The sequence below is a fragment of the Aspergillus candidus genome, assembly GCF_002847045.1.
Source record: "Aspergillus candidus strain CBS 102.13 unplaced genomic scaffold BDW47scaffold_6, whole genome shotgun sequence".
NCBI classification, from domain to species: domain Eukaryota; kingdom Fungi; phylum Ascomycota; class Eurotiomycetes; order Eurotiales; family Aspergillaceae; genus Aspergillus; species Aspergillus candidus.
The window spans coordinates 199,579-220,560 of NW_020194011.1; the positions used below are offsets into that span (position 1 = coordinate 199,579).

At 50.9% G+C, this 20,982-nt stretch overlaps 6 protein-coding genes and 3 non-coding genes across 9 annotated transcripts; 3 read left to right on the forward strand and 6 right to left on the reverse strand.

Moving 5' to 3' along the window:
- Positions 1-93: 93 nt before the first annotated feature.
- BDW47DRAFT_100272 (RNA polymerase-associated protein) lies at positions 94-2,683 on the reverse strand. The gene is made up of 4 exons (XM_024811389.1): positions 2,217-2,683; positions 1,357-2,105; positions 1,159-1,298; positions 94-1,108 (listed from the first exon to the last, which is right to left on the reverse strand). Exons 1-4 carry the CDS (start codon positions 2,396-2,398, stop codon positions 380-382), a joined length of 1,800 nt encoding a protein of 599 aa, XP_024674982.1. The 5' UTR covers positions 2,399-2,683; the 3' UTR covers positions 94-379.
- Positions 2,684-3,177: 494 nt separating this feature from the next.
- Positions 3,178-4,029, reverse strand: ltpA (tyrosine protein phosphatase LTP1). The gene is made up of 2 exons (XM_024811390.1): positions 3,932-4,029; positions 3,178-3,872 (listed from the first exon to the last, which is right to left on the reverse strand). The coding sequence occupies exons 1-2, from the start codon at positions 3,999-4,001 to the stop codon at positions 3,397-3,399; spliced, it is 546 nt and encodes a 181-aa protein (XP_024674983.1). The 5' UTR covers positions 4,002-4,029; the 3' UTR covers positions 3,178-3,396.
- A 214-nt stretch (positions 4,030-4,243) lies between these two features.
- BDW47DRAFT_100274 (5'-methylthioadenosine/S-adenosylhomocysteine nucleosidase family protein) lies at positions 4,244-6,012 on the forward strand. The gene has a single exon (XM_024811391.1). The coding sequence runs from the start codon at positions 4,705-4,707 to the stop codon at positions 5,965-5,967; it is 1,263 nt and encodes a 420-aa protein (XP_024674984.1). The 5' UTR covers positions 4,244-4,704; the 3' UTR covers positions 5,968-6,012.
- Positions 6,013-11,246: 5,234 nt separating this feature from the next.
- chsA (chitin synthase class I) lies at positions 11,247-14,440 on the forward strand. Its single transcript, XM_024811392.1, has 4 exons — positions 11,247-11,563; positions 11,616-13,607; positions 13,658-14,194; positions 14,252-14,440. Exons 1-4 carry the CDS (start codon positions 11,426-11,428, stop codon positions 14,264-14,266), a joined length of 2,682 nt encoding a protein of 893 aa, XP_024674985.1. The 5' UTR covers positions 11,247-11,425; the 3' UTR covers positions 14,267-14,440.
- Positions 14,441-14,588: 148 nt separating this feature from the next.
- Positions 14,589-14,659, forward strand: BDW47DRAFT_t23. The gene has a single exon. It is a non-coding gene; the product is annotated as a tRNA-Gly (tRNA).
- Positions 14,660-15,065: 406 nt separating this feature from the next.
- Positions 15,066-16,067, reverse strand: BDW47DRAFT_123041 (ketopantoate reductase family protein; the record flags this gene model as incomplete). Its single annotated transcript, XM_024815974.1, has 1 exon — positions 15,066-16,067. One exon carries the CDS (start codon positions 16,065-16,067, stop codon positions 15,066-15,068), a length of 1,002 nt encoding a protein of 333 aa, XP_024674986.1.
- Positions 16,068-16,292: 225 nt separating this feature from the next.
- On the reverse strand, positions 16,293-17,987 carry BDW47DRAFT_123042 (uncharacterized protein; the record flags this gene model as incomplete). The annotated part of the gene is made up of 1 exon (XM_024815975.1): positions 16,293-17,987. One exon carries the CDS (start codon positions 17,985-17,987, stop codon positions 16,293-16,295), a length of 1,695 nt encoding a protein of 564 aa, XP_024674987.1.
- A 542-nt stretch (positions 17,988-18,529) lies between these two features.
- Positions 18,530-18,603, reverse strand: BDW47DRAFT_t31. The gene has a single exon. It is a non-coding gene; the product is annotated as a tRNA-Val (tRNA).
- Positions 18,604-20,099: 1,496 nt separating this feature from the next.
- BDW47DRAFT_t30 lies at positions 20,100-20,173 on the reverse strand. The gene has a single exon. It is a non-coding gene; the product is annotated as a tRNA-Val (tRNA).
- Positions 20,174-20,982: the final 809 nt, after the last annotated feature.

Genomic DNA, 20,982 nt, shown 5'->3' on the forward strand with positions numbered 1-20,982 from the left:
TACACGTGACACGGTGCTTATCGGGCTCCGTTGATTACTCGTCATGGTTAACATTGACAGAATCTATGATGTGCACGATGAACTGGGAAAGAAGCGTGGAATATAATAATAGAATTTTTGATAGTACAATTCGGACGGTAAGTATAATGCAACGCCAATAAAACACCATCCTATCGCAAAGATGCATGATCCGATGCTGTATCAGATGCTCTAGTATCGTCTCAAGCTGCTAGGACTTCCCCGTGAGCCTACACGCTAGGCCGCTGACAGCAATCCCTTGGAATAATTTGTCCGTATGTGGTGGGAGAAAAAGAAGTGGATGATAAGTAAGAAGACAGAGAAAGTAAATGGGAAGAGGAGAACGAGAAGAAAAAGAAACCTAGATCTCAATGTCGAGATCAAGATCCAACGCCGCAATATTCTCATCATCGCGATTCCGATGGCGGATCGTGGCAACTCCTCCTTTGGTTGTCTTGGTCTGGGAGCTGGACGGGGTATTGCTTCGGTTGGGGGTACCGGTTTTAGACGGCGTGTTGGAACCGGTGGCAGGAGTCCCATCCCGGCTTTCTGCGTCTTCGGACTTGGGCGTGCTATTGGCGTCATGGTGAGTCTTGGCCAAGGTGCGAACGCGTAGGAAAGGATTCGCAGTGGTCTCTCCTCGAGCAACAGCCGCCGCCGCCTTGCGGCTGGCCTTTCTCTCCTCTATCTGGGCACGTCGAACATTTTCATAGTTGAGTCGCTGGTTGCGCAGGTTTAGCTCCAGCAGGCGATCATGCTCGGACGCCTTCTCGGCACGCGGCTTCGGAGCGTTGCTGGTGGCGGGTTTTGGCGTTGACATGCTCGCCATCTCCTTTTGCAATTGTTCCATTTCATCATCGTCACCCGCAGCTTGGGCCAATTTGATTTTCTTCTCGAGCTCCATCCGCTTGAACAAAAGCATCTTGGTATCCAGAGATCCTTGTTTGCGCAGCTTTTCGTTCAATTCCTCGTTGGTAAATTTGTGGTTCAGCAAGCGATTGATATCCGCCACCTTGTCTAGCAGCATCGATCTGGTTGCCATCTTACAATCCTCCACAATCATCGTCTGGCGGTATCTATTGAACTCCGCCTTCTCAGATGTCAGTGGGTGTCTCAGCTAGAAGAGTGACGGGGACAAACCTCGGTAAAGGGGGAGTCCGAGCAAGCCACAAAGGGAAACTCGCGTTCGGACTTGCCATGGGCGAGCACAGCGTACTGGTTCGTGGCAAACGTACGCCCGTTGGCTCCTTCCATTCCATATGGTCGTCCCTCGGTGAACCCTGCAGAGGAGTCAGCAACAAGCACATCAACCCACAGAAAGCAGATTCAGATACATACTCTTGATCAGGCAAATCCGATACTCATTGAGGCCGGTGTCCCGGTTCGGGCCAATATTCACTCGCGCATAGCAACCGGAAATGGCGTCATCGAAGCCCGGATAGAAGCACACCTGGGCAAAATTACTCCGGCCCACGCGAGCGCGCTGAAGGTCCTTGAGTTCAGCCGGCGGATCGTCCTTTGGAGGCGTTGGGGAGCGCTCCCGGTCATCCCATTCCACTTCGCTCTCCCCTTCGGCATCGTCATCCGAAAGTTTGTCCTCCTTCGATCGCGATTTTTCCCTGACACTAGGTTCCCGACGACGGAGCTCATCCCGCTTGCCCTTCTGCTCTCGCTGGCGTTTGTAGGCATCAATCGCCGCCGACGTTTCCCCGACCTTGCGACCACCGAGGGTCATCTTTTGTCGCGAACTCTTTCGGTTGCCATCTTCGAGATCCGCTGCGCTGGCCTTTCGCTTGTTCTTCTTCGCCTGGCGTGCCTCTTCGCGCTCGCGAGAGGCCAGGAGGCGACGCAGAGCGAGGTCCTGGTTGTGGCGATCTACCTGCTGCGCTCGATCGGAGAGGATCTGTTCTCGTTGAATTTCTGGCATCGCCATAATCTCCTCTTTGTCTTTCGACGAATAGTAAAGCTTATCGTAGGGGAAAATCGGTCCTGCATCGTCGACCTCCGGGCCAGAGCCCTCCGAATCACCGGCGTCTGATTCCGACATGCTGGCAGAGTCGAGAGAGTTGTGAGACTCGGCTTCAGACCTGGATTAAAAAAGTCGCGTTAGCTGGCTGATGCCCAGGCGAGGAAAGGACGAACAAAACGGCAGAATCCAAAACGGGAAAGATCCGGGTGGGGGACAGATGACCACGTACAGTTCTCCATCCTCATCTTTTCGAGATTTCCGTCCGCGACGAACAGGTTTCGCCGTACCTTTACGCGCCATAGCTGAGGAGTCGTCTGGGGAGTAGGAAGCAGGAGAGTCAGGGCTGGCTGCCTCCTCATCGCCCGAGTCGCCCGCCAGCCGGAGCAGCTCATCGTCCAGATCGTCGGCCATAGTGAATGGTGAGGGATAGGGTGTCGTAAATCTCAGGTGACGTATGACTCAGAGGGATACAATAGGAAGCAACAAATTGGAGGTCGATGAATGAAACCCCCTGACCGGCCGTCGCAAAGAGCAGAAAGGTCTGAGGTGGCCAAATCGGACAATGAAACGGATAAGATTCGAGGGTATCCGTAAAAAAAACACTTATTATGTAGACCGAGAGTAGAAAAAAGGGCAAAGTGAGGTCCGACACAAGGATGCGACAGGGTTGGAGGGGTCGAGAGTCGAGTGGCGGGTTTGAGGGAAGAGGTCGGGGAGAAGTGAATAAATACCAGTCTAGGCCGACTCCGAAGTTGCACCTGGCTTGACCCGTTCATGACGTCCCGCTAGGGATTCGTGCCAAGACCGGCTAAGCGCGCGTTTGCGCCAGTATCTCCCCATGTAGATGTTTTCTATCTTATAACCTTGACTTTTCTCTGGGGCAAGTTTTGGGTATATTTTGATAGTATTAGATTCCGTTCAATTTTCCTCTATTTTTTTTCAGGGTGGTTGATAGTATAACGCGTTATGTTTGGACTATAAAAACACGACTACCAGGGAAAATACATGTATTGTTTTATTATTGTTATAGTTTAAATATATATTCAAACAGAAGAGCACTTGCCCCTCAAACTAAAGCACATGAAATCACTGTTGAGAACCCTGGTGCGGACTGATAATCGCCGCTATATTATCAGGCAGTAAGGCCAGTCAGCCACATAATCAGTACTCAAGGAGGTTGCGGTGATAGAGGGTTATCAAACTAGGCAATAAAAATAAATAATAAATAAAAATAGAAGGTTCCTCATATATTCGTGGAGTAAAACAACTCAAAAAATCATCTACTAGTCTATCATGGTCTCGCGCCTCCAAGACCATTGGGTATACTACCTACTCTTCCAACCCCGCCAAAAAAAGCCTCCAGGGTAAAGCGGGGAAGACACAAGATCCAAAGAACTCATTACCACCACCTAATTCTGCTGGTTCTTCTCCAAATGTTCCACGAAGCTCTGAGAGAACCGAGTCACCTGTTTATAAACCTCCTCAAAACCATTCACGCCGCCGTAGTAAGGGTCCTTGACGACCTCGCCGCCGCCGACGCGCTCGTTCAGCTTGCCACCGGGCCCAAAGTCCCCAAACAACCGCACGTCGGCGACCTTGTCCTCGCCGGACTTCTTCGCCACGGCCTCACGTAGCTCGAGCAGATCGGTGAGGTTCCATTTGTCCATCGCGATCAAATAGTCGAAGGTCAGGAAGTCCTGCTTGGTAACTTTGCGCGCCGCGTGGTTGTAGTCGGTGATGCCGTGCTTGCGCAGGGTGGACATGGTGCGCGAGTCTGGAGGTTCCATGCTGTGATAGGCACCTGTGCCGGCGGAGTCGATCTCTCCGATTAAGGGGTGCGATGCGGCGACGTTGCGGAAGACGCCTTCAGCCATGGGGGAACGACCTGGGAGGGAAGAAGTGTTAGTGGTTGTCTAACTGGGAGGTTGGGGAAGAACTCCATACAGATATTTCCTAGACACACGAAGAGAACGTTAACGGTAGCGCCCGACCCGTTGGATTTGGTAGCAGTCATGATGGCTTAAAGAATTCAAGAATTTGACCAGAAAGAATGGAGATATATTGAGGGATGAAGAGTGAAGATTGATGGCTGCGGGGAGTTGCCGCCGTCTGTCTTTATCGATAAGTCCTCTCGTACTTACTAACCGAATCGAGAATTTTATGCAGTGTTTAGTCATCGGCTTGCCCGATCCACGGTTATCCACCGCATGGATACCAGGGCATTCCATTCAACGTTCAGTGAGCGAGGCTGAGTTGCCCAGTCCAAGCGCCAGATGGTTGGATATAAATATACAGGTTTTCTGCCACAAATTCGGATGAGAAGCACAATTTATACATCTCGCTGGTAAAATCGGTAGTCTGCTAAAATCAGCCAACTTGGTGGCTCACGGCGCTTGTCGCTCAAGCCAATATGAGGCTACCACGCTTCAGGCACAGTCTTAACCGCCTTTACTAGGTTTCAAAATGCGAGATGGGCTTCATTCGGCGCCTATACATGGACTTCATTGGCAGGCTGGGAGATGGCAGTGTCGCACTCGACATGCATCAGGGGTCTATAAAGTTCCCTACACCCCGCCGAACTTTCCAAATGCCAGTCAACAACCATTTCTACTCCTTGTTGCTCTGACATAGGAAAATATACATTCCATACCAGTCGTGCTCCTAGCCGGAATCAAGTCATCGCAAAGAACGGAACATCTATATATATATCTTGAGCTATGGCTACCAATATCACGCCACCGCCCTCACTCAAAGCCCCTCCCCCGCACGCAAATTTCATGATCGGCTGGATATGTGTCCTCAAAGAGGAGTACCGTGCAGCTGTGGCAATCCTAGACGAGCAGTATGATTCCACCAGTTTGGTTCGCAGTCGCGGGGACAAAAATTATTATATCCTAGGGCGAGTTGGGCCTCACAATGTGATGATCAACCGCCCATTGGGAGAAAGGTATGGACAGGTTTATGCACTCAGAATTGCCCACGACATGAGGCGCACATTTCCGAGAATGCGTTTCGTGCTGCTCGTTGGGATCGCCGGCGGAGTACCCTCCCCGAAGCACGACATCCGCCTTGGAGATGTGGTTCTCGGGACAAGGGCTGTTCCTTACGGATTTGGGAAAGCCACCGACGATGGCTTTGAACGGACCGGTCTGGTAAAAGCACCACCCAGGGAGCTACTGGAGGCCATCACTTTGATGGAAGAGCGGATTTGGTCAGAAGGTGTGTGTCTGTCCGAGGCTATTGAGAGCATCCGTACGAAATCCACTGGTGGTGGAGATCCGTTCCTCCGGCCTATACAAGATCGACTTTATAAAGGCGATTTTACCCACGAAGATTTAGGGTGCGATTGTCTTCAGCCGGAATCGCAACAAATAGCCAATATGCACCCACGAGACGACCGTGAAGGAGATCTAGTCCGGTTGTTCCAAGGGGGCATTGGGTCCGACAACCGTGTTATCAAAAATGCTCGAGTCCGTGATGATATCGCCAAGAGAGAAAATGTATTGTGCTTTGAGATGGAAGCCAGCGGGGTGATGGATATTGCTCCTTGTCTTCCCATCAGGGCTATCTCAGATTACGCAGATGGACACAAGAACGATCATTGGCAACGATACGCTGCTTTGTCGGCTGCAACATGCGCCAGGGAGCTATTATTATCGATTCCGCCACAATCTGTCCTTCAGTTCCCTATGGCTGTCGCCGGAGATGTCCTAGACCAATATAACGCCGGAGCAGTCGATCTAAATGCTTTTTCGACCAGTGAGATCATGGATTTGGGACACACCGATAGTGATTTAATCAAGAATCATGCTGCACTTAGCGAGCTCATACCTACCGGAGGCTTGCAGGATGCGGACAAGACACCATGCTCTAATATTCAAGACGCGGGAGATGAGGTGCAGAGACCGCAGGTTCTCGGTCAAATTACAGAGCAACACAATACCTTGCCCTTAAGTCAGGATTTGGAAGTCCGAGAATAGTGTAGGCGCAGAGCGTGGAAGTGGCTGCGATCGCGTGGTATGTCAACTGACCTGGAGTGTTTCCCACACATTTGATTCTTTGTAATTGGTTTATTTTTGCAGCCATTAGCAACCTCTTCATAGGAAAGATCTTTATCAATTAAGGACCGATATCATCGCGTATTTCCTCACAGAGAGGCACAGACATTATAGTATATCCCAGGTCACCTATGATAGCCTCTAATCAATAAGCACTACTTTAAAATAGCTAGGAAAACACTATCAAATCGCAGCGTGGGTGTCACATATCCTATTTCAAGAGGTAGTAGCAAGTCTCTCGGTCATATCTTGACGCTCTGGAAACAAATAAGGATGTCCTCCTGCTATGCTCCTACCGTCTTCTTGAAAAGCGCCCTGTATTTCCCCGCACCGATACCACTTCCAAAGATGGACAGCCGCATATGCGCCACCTTATCGAGCACTGCCCATGGTGTTCTAGACTGAATGTGAGGATTTGGACTTACTACTTCAAGCGCTTTCCTGTAATAAGCTTACATGCATTATCTCCCCCACGCTATCGCATGCTTATACGAATCATGACTCGTGCCCCGATTGGTTTGCATGCATGTCCATAACATGATGCATTATCGTCTTACAATCACTCTTGCTACCATAGAAGCGGGGGTATAGTGATGTGGCACCAAACAGGCCACAACTTGTGTTTAGGAGCAGAGCCTCCCTCTCCACAGCGTAGTCTTCGTGGAGGCTGTGGTCAGACTCATTAACACATGCGCATGGACTACTGCTATGCAGTGCTATTTCTTCCGCAGTTGAAGCTGGCAGTTTGACGATCCTAGTTAGGTTCAGTGCAGGTAGTTACTATCTTCGGTAGTATCTACTATATCTAGGACAAGGTTAATTAAGATTTTGACTAGACAGGCTCTATCTAGCAACCTATCTTGCGATAAATACATGACAATTATTCTAGCAAAGATCTTGATTTACCTCACACGTGCAAGTACACCCAAGTGTCACGCTGAATATACAGTACTTAGCGCGCCCAGATACGAGACATGCATAGATTATTCCACCTATCTAACTTGACGTCTTGTTGCAGCCTGCGAACTGACCTACTGGACTAACCTGTAATGACCCCGGGCATGACATGAATAGGGAAAGCCACCTACAAAGCTGTGATGCCTTGTGACAGGCTGTATGTGTCATTTATTCCTGTCCATCTTATAACCGAGAACATTATCACTTGATAATAAGGCTCTAATGAGTACACATATATCCCATGCTTTCCTTATAAATAGCCCGGAGTATCACTGCAAGAAAGGAACAGAATCATCTCTCACACTTATCTCAAATCATCAAACTTCTACCTCTTTACCTTTACAAAGCCCATTCGGATATCCTCACCACACCTGAATAAAATGCCTTCAAGCAACGACAGCAAGTCACAAGAACAGAAAATATGGGAGCAGGCCGCGGCAGCAGCCAGTGTAAGTGCAGCCTAAGTTAAGCACGCGATTGTGATAGCTTACACATGAAACCCATCTTAGTCTGAGGCAAGCAAGGGCAATATGTCAACGAAAGAGGCTAGTGGGTGGAAGAGCGCGGCTGATCAAGGGAAGAAGTAAATTCCATGTATGCGGAGCTCATTCCTTTTGGGCACTATGGGTCGGATAAGCATGTCTTCTGCCTTGGTGGTATGATTGTATGTTCTATGGATGATACCTTCAGGTTCCATAGCCGCGATATTAATTGAAAGACACTTTGAATCAGATATGTACCTGGTATAGTTTCCATGCATTGAATCTCGCTGGTCATAGTTACTTTCATCATGATCTTGGACCGATATTCCAGTCTGTAAGCCAAAGGTACCCATCCGACCTTGTAAATCAACAGGTGCAGCGCATACTCGTCCTCAACACTAAGTCAGAACTACATCCACTAGTCACTGAAACTATGATACCTATACCAATTCTTTTCTCCCCACCGTACTTTAAATATACAGCCATTGGAGCGGTTCCAAAATACCCACTCCGGCGTCTATAAACCCTGTCAGTGTCAAGTTCAACCCACTGGGAGATCCCGCGGCCCTTCCCGCGTTACCCACACAGCAGTAGACTTATTCGCAAATCTGCCTTGTGGATAGTGCTTATTTGCTATAATGCATATGGTAATCATCATGATATAAATAAACACTATGGTCCAATCATCACGTTGCAACCCTGTTAGCCTGACGGAAGTTATCCGAAGCTGAAGAGTGCATGACTGGGAGACGGTCTAATATCACTTAGGGCTATGCTGTGATAACCCCGCTCTTGGGCGCCCTGGGCTATTGTATTCGCCATTTCTTCTATGATACTCTGTTGTTTGAGATAGACTTGTTGTACTCAATGTTTTTTGATTCAATTTTCTCGATTTCATTAAGTTGAATCTAGAGAACGGCTACAGCCGTCCACCGAATCTCGGATCCTTCAGGCGGGAGTCCAAGCGCCCAGATGTGATGACAGTGGGTCGAAGTAGATTAACTCTTGGCTGGCGTGCATTAACAGTGCATGTCGACCCACTCGCTGCTTTGAGATCATAATATGATAGGATGCATTGGAGGCACGAGGCAGAATGGCCCCTGCAGAGGTCGGATGGATCTAACCGGCATCGTATAAGGGTGTGATTCAGGTTGGCGCTCGTGAAGACACGCTGAGTGAAGATATAGATAGCAAGGTGTTCGCTGTGTCCGGGTTCGAGCGCTATTTAATTCGGCGGCTCGAAGTATGAAAGTTTATAAGCTTCGTGATCCTTCAGCAGGTATCCTTCTCGAATGATGTTCAGGACTCGAGAAGTTGAAGGAGTGTATATATAATACGGCAATGCATATCTTTACGAGCCTACTGTTATCAGCTGTCCTGGCGACAGCCACCGCACAGCCAGTGACATCCAACCCCAGCACCATCACGAACCCACCGCACGCAGTTCCAACAGCTACATTGTGAGTTTCTTCCTTCTCAACTGGGACCAACCCGATCAGCATCCCACGGGATACACCCATACCACCAACCAACCAACCTAACAAATAAACTAACTAATCCAGCACCCTCACCGCCCAAATAACCACCTACACCGAAGCCGCCGGCGGCCACGGCCCCGGCGACGTAGGCATCACCATCGACCCGGAGTTCGCCAAACAACTCGACGACTCCCTCACTGACCACCCAGGCGACTGTCTCGACGGACAGCGCTTCGCCACACACGACCCACACCAACGGCTCGCCGGCCTCTCCGGCACCATCTGCGGCGTAGAATCCACAATCGCCAACATCGCCCTCGCAGCGGGGGTGATCCCCGTGCTAGGCGCGCAGCCCCCGCCGCGCATCATCCGCGGGGACGCCGAGCGGGCCTTGGCAGCTTTGAAGTCGTTCGCCAGCCGGCACGCGACGGCGCTGAACGTGTCGTCGGACGGAGCGGGTCGGCTCGCGGAGTTCCTGTTCCCACTTGTGTGGCTGAAGGTTGTTGAGGGGAGGCGGGTTCAGGGTGTGAATCTGGTGGAGGCTGGTTTGGTAGATTCTTCATAGGGGGAAGCCCCTTTCACACTGTATAGTAGTGCCGAGGTTAGTCATTGTGTTCAGGGATCCTGATAGTGTCTGGTTGCATTGGAGTTGGATGGAGCATTAGTCATGGGCATAGCGTGTTTCATGTTGATATGATGTTACACTCGATTATACACCGTGGTATGGAGTACAGATCGCACATAATGCTTGTGACATGTAGGGGACCCCTATTCCCCGGAGGCTGTTCTCGGGAGACAGGGCTGGCATATGATTTTTCCCGACGTCATAGTCATCCAGATCGACACGGTGAGTCTATTGTGAGTTAGGGTGTGGCTTGGATATTGGCTAGTTGTGGCGAGTGGGTTCTCACTATGCACAGCCACCGTTGAGACTAGGCTGAAGCCTGACAGCCTGACAGATGAAAAACAGAAACAAAAAATAGTAGATAATGATAATAAGAGAGAAAAAAAGATTAAATTAGATTAAAAGTGGCTACAATATCTTAGCTGGTGCACTGAGCACACCGCACGTATCCACACGTGCCTCGACCTACCCGAGATACTCGTCATCAGGATAGATTATAGTATAGGAGTATAGAAGAACTGCAATGTCAGATCTGACGGGCTGATACATGGCCAACTGATAACTACAGGCATACTCTGACATGAAGCTAGAGTATACGAAGGCAGAGAGATTCTTTGACTATTAACAGTATTATATCTAGGCTTCCACGTTCATCTATAAAAAGAAGAAAACTCTTGTATGCGACTCGTGGCTGTGGAGACGAGAACGATCTGCGGTTGGCCCAGTGACACAGTGGAGTCTGGAGAGCCATGGGGGGCAACGGAGTGGATGGAATGAACCACGGGCGGCATTCAGGGTATGTTTCAGGGGATAATCATTGTGTCCACGAAGCATTGGAATATATATCTTCTACAGTTTCAATTAGATAGAGAGTATAGAGAATTATAGAGAGTGAATAGAGAAGAGAGTAGGTAGGAAGAGACTGATGATGTAAGGGAGATCCACCCCAGTCACCTGATGCTCCACCGTCTCCTCCAATCTCGACAGCCAAAGATGGAGAATGAGAAGACTCAACTCCATCCGGATCGCTGGTTCGCGTCTCCAAGGGAAACCACTGCGCCCCATTTTAATCCACCATAATAATAATAATTATTATTATTCCAATCTCTTATCTGCCTGAATTGGTATGCCAGAGCTGACCATTCTATCGCCGATTGTGGCGCAATAATCCTGCGACCTTCTCGTACCAAGATTACCTCGTTGGTTCGCCAATTCTCTTCACGACTGTCAAACAGTCAAAACTGAAAAGTCCTCGCGGATTCCGTTTTCTACCTCTCGATTTCCTCATTCTCTCTCCTGACCACTTTTTTAAACCTCCGTCGCAGACCCGTATCGACTGAAACTCCCGCCGAGAAGACCGGCGCGTCGGAACATTGGAGCGAACCGGTCCGCTTGGACACCTTCTCCCCCATTCCTCCTGGCGCAATCTCTCCTCCCACCTTCATTCAATCAATCAACCTTTCTTCCCCCCTGTCCAGGATTTCCCGGATTCCACAAGGGGGCAGCTAATCGCCCACACGATCGCCCCCAATGTCGTATAATCGCTTAGGTTAGTCCGTTATTGCTGACGGCCCCTCCCAACCCAAACCCCCTTTTGGTGCTGTGTGATTGCGGCTTTCCCCTTCTCCGCAATCAATTTCCCATCTGAAACTCTAGCCTCCGAGACGCTGCATAGTAGACGACTCGAGTCACGTTGGTGTCAGTGCTTGCCTGTCGCTTGCTTTGCGCAGAGGGACGGTCGTGTTGCGCGGTCGGAATTGAAATTTATCAAACGACATACTAACACCCATCCTTTGTCAACAGGAAACCCCTATGGGGATGAGGACGGACATTCGCCCATGATGAATTCCCATCCTTACGACACGAGAACCCCGTCGCCGGGTCGGCCGTTGAACGCCTACCAGTTGTCGGATAACCCCTACGGACAGGATCACATCGCTATGCCTTCGTCGGACCGCCTGGCCGACCAGCCAACGGTAAGAAAGGCAAAGTAAAGAGGAAAAAATCCCATACTGACTGACAATCTAGTACTCCGTGGAACGACTCCCCCATTCCTATGGCCACGACTACGCGTTGGATCCCGAGGCTCACCACGACTCCTACTACACTCAACCATATCAACCCTCCGTCGTCACCCCCCAGGATGACTACGACCTCGGACAGTACCCGGAACACCAGCAGAGCTACCAGGATGACCGCGTTCCCATCCTGCAGCAGCCGGAGAACCCCTTCGGCCCCGACCCCTACAGCGACGAGATAGATCCGTCTCTGGCCCATACGCCGAGCCCGGCCCCGATCCGACGCTGGAAGACCGTCAAGGAGGTTCAGCTCTTCAACGGCAACCTCGTGCTCGACTGCCCCATCGCCCCCAAACTGCTCAGCCAGGTGCCGCACGCCGAACCGCCCGGGCGCGACGAGTTTACCCACATGCGCTACTCCGCCGCCACCTGCGACCCCAACGGCTTCTTCGACGAGCGCTTCACCCTGCGCCAGAAACTGTTCGCCAAGCCGCGCCACACCGAGCTCTTCATCGCCATCACTATGTACAACGAGGATGACTTCCTCTTCGCGCGCACCCTGATCGGTGTCTTCAAGAACATCGAGCACATGTGCTCGCGCACCAACAGCAAAACCTGGGGCAAGGACTCCTGGAAAAAGATCGTGGTTTGCGTCATCAGCGACGGGCGTGCCAAGATCAACCCGCGCACCCGCGCCGTGCTGGCCGGTCTGGGTGTCTACCAGGACGGCATCGCCAAGGAGCAAGTCAACGGCAAGGACGTGACGGCTCACATCTACGAATACACAACGCAGGTGGGCCTCGAGCTCAAGGGCAACCAGGTGCACCTTAAGAAGCGCGCGGGCGTGCCGGTGCAGATGATCTTCTGCCTCAAGGAGAAGAACCAGAAGAAGATCAACTCGCACCGATGGTTCTTCCAGGCCTTTGGTCGCGTGCTGGACCCCAACATCTGCGTGCTTCTGGATGCGGGTACCAAGCCCGGGCGCGACTCCATCTACCACCTGTGGAAGGCGTTCGACGTCGAACCCATGTGCGGCGGCGCCTGTGGCGAGATCAAAGCGATGCTGTCGCACGGAAAGAAACTACTCAACCCGCTCGTGGCCGGTCAAAATTTCGAGTACAAGCTGAGCAACATTCTCGACAAGCCGCTCGAGTCGTCGTTCGGCTTCATCTCGGTGCTTCCCGGTGCGTTTTCGGCTTACCGCTTCGTGGCTCTGCAGAACGACAAGAACGGGCAGGGCCCGCTGGAGCGGTACTTCCTGGGCGAGAAGATGCATGGCGCCAATGCGGGCATCTTCACGGCCAACATGTACCTGGCCGAAGACCGTATCCTGTGCTTCGAGATCGTGACCAAGCGCAACTGCCGCTGGCTGCTGCAGTACGTCAAGTCGTCGACGGGCGAGACCGACGTGCCGGACCGTATGGCCGAGTTCATCCTGCAGCGGCGCCGCTGGCTGAACGGCAGTTTCTTCGCGGCGGTGTACGCCATCGCGCACTTCTACCAGATCTGGCGCAGCGACCACAGTTTCCTGCGCAAGTTCATGCTTCTGATCGAATTCATCTACCAAACCATCTGCATGCTGTTCGCTTGGTTCGGTATCGGCAACTTCTTCCTGGTCTTCCACATCTTAACCACGTATCTAGGGGACAAGGAGCTCCTTGGCACAGTGGGCAAGATCCTAGGCGTGGTGTTCGAGTGGTTATACCTAGCGACACTAGTGACGTGTTTCGTGCTAGCCCTGGGCAACCGCCCGGGCGGGTCGAACAAGTTCTACATGACGATGGTGTACTTCTGGATTGGTATCATGATCTACCTGTCGTTCGCGGCGGTGTTTGTGACTGTCAAGTCGATCCAGAAGGAGACACAGGACAACAAGTTCTCGCTGACGCAGCTGTTCTCCAACAAGCAATTCTTCTCCATTGTTGTATCACTAGGGTCGACCTACGTGATGTGGTTTGTAGCGTCGTTTATCTTCTTGGACCCGTGGCACATGTTCACCTGCGTATGTGTCCCCTTTCCTTCCACCCTACAGGGCCCCGCTAACAAGACCAGTTCATCCAATACATCCTCCTCACACCGACCTACATCAACGTCCTCAACATCTACGCCTTCTGCAACACGCACGACATCACCTGGGGCACGAAAGGCGACGACAAGGCCGAAAAGCTGGGCTCCGCCAACGTCAAACCCGGCGGCAAAGTCGACGTCAACATCCCCCAAGACGACGGCGACCTGAACGCGCAGTACGACGCGGAGCTCTCCAAGTTCGCGCAGAAGGCCCCCAAGGAGGTCGAGGAAATCTCGGACGGAGACCGCCAGGCAGACTACTACAAGGGATTCCGCAGTGCAGTCGTGCTGGTGTGGGTGTTTTGCAACTTCGCCCTGGGCGCGGTCGTGCTGAGCGCGGCGGGGCTCGACCGGTTCGAAGGCGACGAGAAGAAGTCGCAGACGCCGAAACGCGAGTCGAGCTCGGGCGGCTCGACGGACAACGAGCGCGCGACGATCTACATGGCTGTTGTGCTGTGGAGTGTGGCGTGCATGTCGATTTTCAAGTTTGTGGGTGCGATGTGGTATTTGGTTGTGCGAATGGTGAGTTCCCTTTATTTTTAACCCTTTTCAAGATTCTTTGCTAATACGATGTGACAGTTCCGCGGTGTCTAACCTTGACGGTGGACTATATCCTGTATAGTGTCAGGATGGAACGAATGGTAAAGACGGTAGATACCACTGCGGGTTCTGTGGTAGGAATGACGTGAAAATGTCACCTCACGATGATGGAATGATGCATGGACATACATGAGGGAAAGCTAAGATAAGATACCTGGAGGGCTGTATTATGTAGATAAATGATTATATATTACATGTTATTACTTGAGTCAAATTAATCATGATACTGCATTGTATAGAAGGAGGGAAGAAGTTCGAGGTTATGCTGAAGAGGAATGGTATCTGTATCATCCAGATAGAGAAATACAATATAGAAGCATCATTGGTCTAGTGGTAGAATTCATCGTTGCCATCGATGAGGCCCGTGTTCGATTCACGGATGATGCACTATTCTTATCTTTTTTTCTTTTTACCTCAAGTATTCTAACTGTATTGTGGAGATATTGGAGGGATGTACTTTTTTTGTTTTACTTGCTTGTGTTATTTCTGTTTTTTTGGGGGGTTTTATCTGGTAGATTGATTATACAGTGTTATTCTCTAGTTGGTTCGTAATGATATACCATCTATCAATAGCATACACCTCTTTCTACAACCGGTATACATATCTATAATACTGGCTACATGTCTATAATACCATCACTGATATCTCAGTTAATCATTCTGGCTGATTAGACAAGAGTATGTCATTATCTACTTACATCTATCTATGTATCTTACTATCTCCCAACTACACACACACACACACACACACACACACACACCTATCTACAATCAATATATACACAATCCCAATCTATGAACCAAGTGCCCCCACCAAAACATCATACCTCCCCTTCGCCAACGCATAAACCGTCTCCAACCGCGGCATCTCCACCCCCCACCTCCTCCCCAACCGCACCGTATTCCCCAAAATAACCTCCACCTCAAACGGCCTCCCCGCCCTCACATCCTGCAACATACTCATCTCCCTCCCAGTCCCCGTCTCCGCCCTCCTCTCCGCAATGGCCAACTTCTCCCGCGCAGCACCCTCATCCACCCCAGGGACACCCACCTTCGCAGCCAGCGCCACAATCTCCATCATAATGCCCCAGACGAGATCGCGCGCGAAGGGCGTCGACGTCAGCAGGAACCCGCCGTCTGTGCAGAGAGAGAGCGCGCAGATGGGGTTCCACGATGCGTTGAGCAGCAGCTTTGACCACCGCGCGGTTTGGATATCGGGGTGTAGGATGGCGTCGCCGCCTCCGGCTGCCATTAGGTCGCGGAAGTGCGACGCGGCGGCTTGGTGGTGCGCGGGCGCGCTCGCGGGGTATGTGCCTACTTCGATGCGGTTGAGGCGTTCGGCATGGTGGGTTATTCCTGGGGTGGACTGCGTCGCGGGGAGGTATATCACTGCGGAGAGGAGGGGGTGAGTCGGGTATGCGTCTGCGAGGGCCTGTTCGATATCAATGCCGTTCTGGGCGAGGACGATTGCGGTCTGGGGCGTTGTGTGCGGGGAGGTGAGGAGGGGCCGGAGTTGCTCTGCGAGGGTGGGCCGTGTGTCTGGGCTGAGCGCTTTCGTGGTGATTAGGATGTAGTCGTAGACGACGCCCTGCGGGCAGTCGGTTAGGCTGCGGATGATGTGGTCGGGGCGGTAGGTGACGGTGCCGAAGAGTGGGCTGTGGAGCGTGATGCCGGATTGTTGGACTGCGGTGTAGTTGGAGCGGCAGACTGCTGTTACTTTGCAGTTGGCGCGTTGGAGTTGGTGCAGGTAGATGCTGCCGACGGAGCCGGTGCCGTAGAGGAGGATGTTGACCATTTTTATTTGTGGTATCTATGTTTATATATGTGAAGAAAGAAGGGGAAGGAGGAGGAGAAGAAGAAGAATGGTGTGGAGAAGGAGATGCGGGGACTACTTAAGGCGGGATTTGCCGAGGTGGCCCTAATCAGTCTATCTGCTATATACTGTATGTACAATCGCAAAGCACTCATCAGTCCAAATCACTAATTCTTACTAAAGTCCATACCAACAACCTATATTAAATCACTGGTGGAATCCCCGCACAGCCCCCTCCACACATTCCGCCAACGACCCAAAATGCACCCCCCGATTCACCATCCCCGGCGCATAATGCGCATACTTCGCCGAATTGGTCATGATATTCCGCCCACCCGGCGGCACGACCGGCTCGCCCAGCATGCACCAGCACGTGTCGGTGATGATCGTGCCCCCGAACGCCTCCACCGTCGCCAGATACCCCTCGGCCTCGGCGCGCTGCTGCGTCTGACGGCTGGTGGTGACCACCACCGCGACGGCGGGGTGCTTGATCCGCCCCGTGCAGAGGCGGGCCAGACGGGCGAATTCGTCGAGGGTGAAATGCGGGTTCCCGAGGGAGACGAGACTGACGGATGGATCGACCGCCGAGTTGAGGGCCTGCCGGCATGTGGCGAGGTCTAAGGTAGTGACGTGAATCTGTGGGAGGTCGCTTTCCATGGCTGCGACCTGGGCAGCCTCAGGAGTGACCCCGCGTATATGGAACATGGCAGCTGAGCCGGTCGTGCCGAAGGCAGCGCTGAACGCTTTAAGGTCGGTGGTTGTTGGGTGTAGGGACTCAAGACCGCAGACGAGCGGGATGCGCTGCTGCGCTTGCTGGCCGACGAGGTAGCCCAGGGTCGGATAGATCGAGTCATCTTCGTCGTCGGTGGCGGACAGACCCTCCACCTGGATGCACAGCTGCGGTCTGCGTCCGTCCGGGAGGTGACACCCCGCAGCGGGTGCCCGTCCCGTCAGGGCAATGCAGACGTCGACAAAGTCGGGATACTTTTGGGTGCGCGCGCCCAGGACGCTGTTAGCGAATACGACGGCGTTGGACTCGGCCCAGCCGATGTCCTCCCCGACACCGGGCGGGGAGTCTAGCGTGTAAGGCGCACAGGTGAAGCTGGGCTGGGCGCCCATCAACACGTACGTGTCGGCTAGGGCACCGGCCTGGGCGGATAGCTCGGCGTCTAGGCCGATCTCCTTCCAGCGACGTTGGTCGATGGATATAGCATTTAGGGTCGTCGGGAGCATGAACCGCGCCCCTAGGGCGTGGAAGGTCTGCGCGAAGCGGAGACTGGCTGGGCCGGTGTAAATGCAGGCGTCAATGTGCGCGCGGGAGACGTCAATTAGGCGAGGGGCGCCCTGGATGGTGGCGAACTGGATCAGTAACTCGAGGGCGATCTTGGGCCCTGGACCTTGCTCCCCTGCAAGGATCTTCCGGTCGTGCGGGGAGAGCTCGACGTGGTTCTCTACGGCGGGCTCCGTGGGGAGAGCGGGGCGTATAGGCTGGATTTGGCTGAGATGGACCCGGTTGCCCTCGATGGTCGCGAACTGGTAGTCTTGGAGCTGTCGAAAACCGGCGGGCGAAGGCACCACGACCGGTATGGACCGGTTGAAGAGCGTTTTCCCCACTAGGACGCCCAGGGTCATGATCTCCTCGGGTTGCTCGAAGACCAGCGCCGCGGGGGCCTGCGCATTGAGCAGGAGCTCCAGTATGACGGTGCTCCCGGAACAAGAGCCCCGACTGCAGGGGATTGCTAGGATTCGACCAGCCACCGACTGATCCCACAGGGGATGGTGGCGATCCAGGATACGGCCTGTCGTGGGGTCGACGCCGCCCCATACGCTCAATCCAGTCCCGCTGGTGAGGATTTTCGCTGAGACGGCGCCGTTGATGACGCATTTGGCTGTGATTTCCATGCTGTTCTGCATGTCTTCCGCTCTCAAGATTCAAGCGGGGCTGATTGGAAGAGATACGAATGGCGATTGCGGAGATATATCTGCCTGAGCTGTTACTGCACGATATCAATTTCTTGGATCGATACGAGCTCAGTCGCTGTCGTATTTGGTTGGTTTATCTGTCAAGGCAATGACTGATGGATGGTCTAGGCCCAACGGTATTCCTTCTATCAACAGTGCGAGAAGGATCCGTTGGAATCCTGTGTGGTTGCGGGGTTTAGTGATTGATACTAGTCTATACAGCGAGGAGTGGATTCATCCACCTTCATTCCCTTGATCCTCTTGGGAGGAGCATTGAGCCTCAGCAAATAAGTGTCGCAATTGCAATAGGTAATTGAATACATGCCTCTGGAGCCGACCATCTCTAGGACGGCGGGAAAGGGGTGATAAGGTTGTTTGCCAACGAGTTACAAGAATGTGGAGTAAACCGCGCAGTCCTTGGTAGATGCTCCACCCATAGTGGAGGTGGCAAAAACATCACGAAATGCAAAAAAGAAAAAGAATGACCAGTGCCAGGTTCGAACTGGCGACCTTTTCGGTGTTAACGAAACGATATGACCAACTAATCCAACCGGCCATTGCTGAGGTACTTTTGTCGCCGTTTGATTTATATCCAGTCTTACATGATTAGGGCTCGACATATCACTGGACCTGTACTTGTCGATAGGTGAAAGTACCTCATATTCCAATGTATCGATGCATCTCAAAGTCATCTGATGTAATAAGGTTATATTTCAGAAACCGATATTATAATGGTCATAGGAATCATTTTGCTATCAAGGGTTTAGATGATTTCTTGATCTGTTAATGAATGGCAGGTGCAAAATATATAATCTTCTACAATAAGGTCGAATCATGAATTCAACTCTAATACATATGGGAATCCCTTCAAACAGACCAGCCAACATAGATATATCGTACTAAATTTTAATGCCAGACCACACAAGCATATACCTCTTTTTTTTTTAAAAAAAAAATAGGAGAGAAAGAGAGAGCGCGAGAGATTCCGATGATGAGCCTTACCATCCTGAGATATACCATAGGTCCCACCAATTTTATGGACTCAATTACATTTTTCATTCAATTACATATTTCAACAATCCACATCAGTCACCTGATTAAGTTTGATTCTTTAATGAATTTATCTGCCTCCATATCTCTGTGTTCTCCCATGTCGCGTTATCCTCCTCATCGCCATCAGACTCGTTATCCTAGGAGGAATACCACCATCCCGAGGAAGTGTACATCAGTATCTTTACTTGACATCACTCGTACTGGCATATCATAGAATCCGAATTGACTATTTCCATAACAATGCCAAAGAAAATGTATGCGGCACGGATTACAAAGTCACATACGAATCACAAAATTGTCATGATCTTCTGTAGCCCACTGGTAATTCTCGCACCAGCATATAAAAAATAATGAACGACACCCCAGCGTAGTCCGAGTATACTGTCATAAAACAGGTCATTATTACATATCTTCTGACCCCCAATCTGAAGCATTTAAGCATCATATCATAGATGAATCTATAAGGCCTGCACACAGTAGAGAGACAAACTGGAACGCAGGACCAGAATCGTGTCTGCTTTTTTTCTCCTTAGAACATGTCATCTACCCATATAAAGTCTAGCTAATCATTGACAAAAATAGCATGTAGCGCATGCTATCATTTATTCGTCTGCACCCCCCCCCCCCGGTGTTTACTGCCAGGCAGTCGTCGTTAGATGGGCATGAGATGGTTTGCCACCCTCATGCCGACAAATTAAGTGATTACAGTCTTTGATAGCATCGAGAATCCGAACAAGGATTGATAGGAACTTGATAATGAGTTTTAAAACCAGATATAAAAAGGGGTTTTCATGATAACCGCCAAAGTAAAACTATCAGATATGTATTTCTGCATTGTCGGTATATTGCTTGGCCCGGCAGCTTTCGAGATCAGATATAATTCTACATGTACAAGTAGCACTACACAATCGAAAGCATTTAGTAACAATTACAAACAAAAATGAAACGGAAGAATACCAGCTAAGTAGTAGTAGTCGAACGGACAAAAACAAAAAGAAATGACCAGTGCCAGGTTCGAACTGGCGACCTTTTCGGTGTTAACGAAACGATATGACCAACTAATCCAACCGGCCAATTATTGAAAAACTGGATCTGAAAAATGTTATCCAAGCCAGACCACATTGACCAGTACTAAATTGAATAGTGGATACATCTGACACGTGGTCACGTGTTCGTTAGTTGACTTAGTTGTTACTTTGGGAAATCAAGGGTATTCTGTCAGCTATCACCGCCATCGTCGTCCGAGTTGTTTGCCATGATCGAGGCCTCGCTTCGATTAGACCGGTTCTATTTAAAATCTCCTATATATAAATATCTTGAAATCCCGCCTAAACTGTAAGGGGATTAAGAAGCTTCAATATAATCAATTTCCCGTCTAAACCGGCCATTTTCCCATATCCTTCCTGTTTAGGTGTAAAGCTTTTGCATTCTTGAGGATTTAAGCATCTAGATATTATACTTCCACTCTTGTGTCCGATATTGCAATAGGTATGAGCCCGATACCGCGTATAGAAGCTCTATGTCTGACTGTCTGACACAGCCTTTGTGTTGAATGATTTGACCGCGAATCATGAGACGAAACACCACCACAAAGGCCCCAGGGACCTTCCTAAGGTCATCAGACCGCTGGTTGGAGTGGTATCATAACATGAAGAGCGTCGCTATTCAGCAATCCGTGCTTGGATACTGCGATCCTTATATAGAGCCCAATGAAGTCAAATCAGTGCCTAAACAATTTACCCGAAATTCCAGGACCAAAGAGAGAAAAAGAAACCCTTCAGGAGTACACCGAGCGAGTTAATCTCTTATACACAGAAAGAAAGTTGTATAAAGTGCTGGATGCAGATCATAAGGCGGTCAATAAAGGGCTGAATACCGTCAG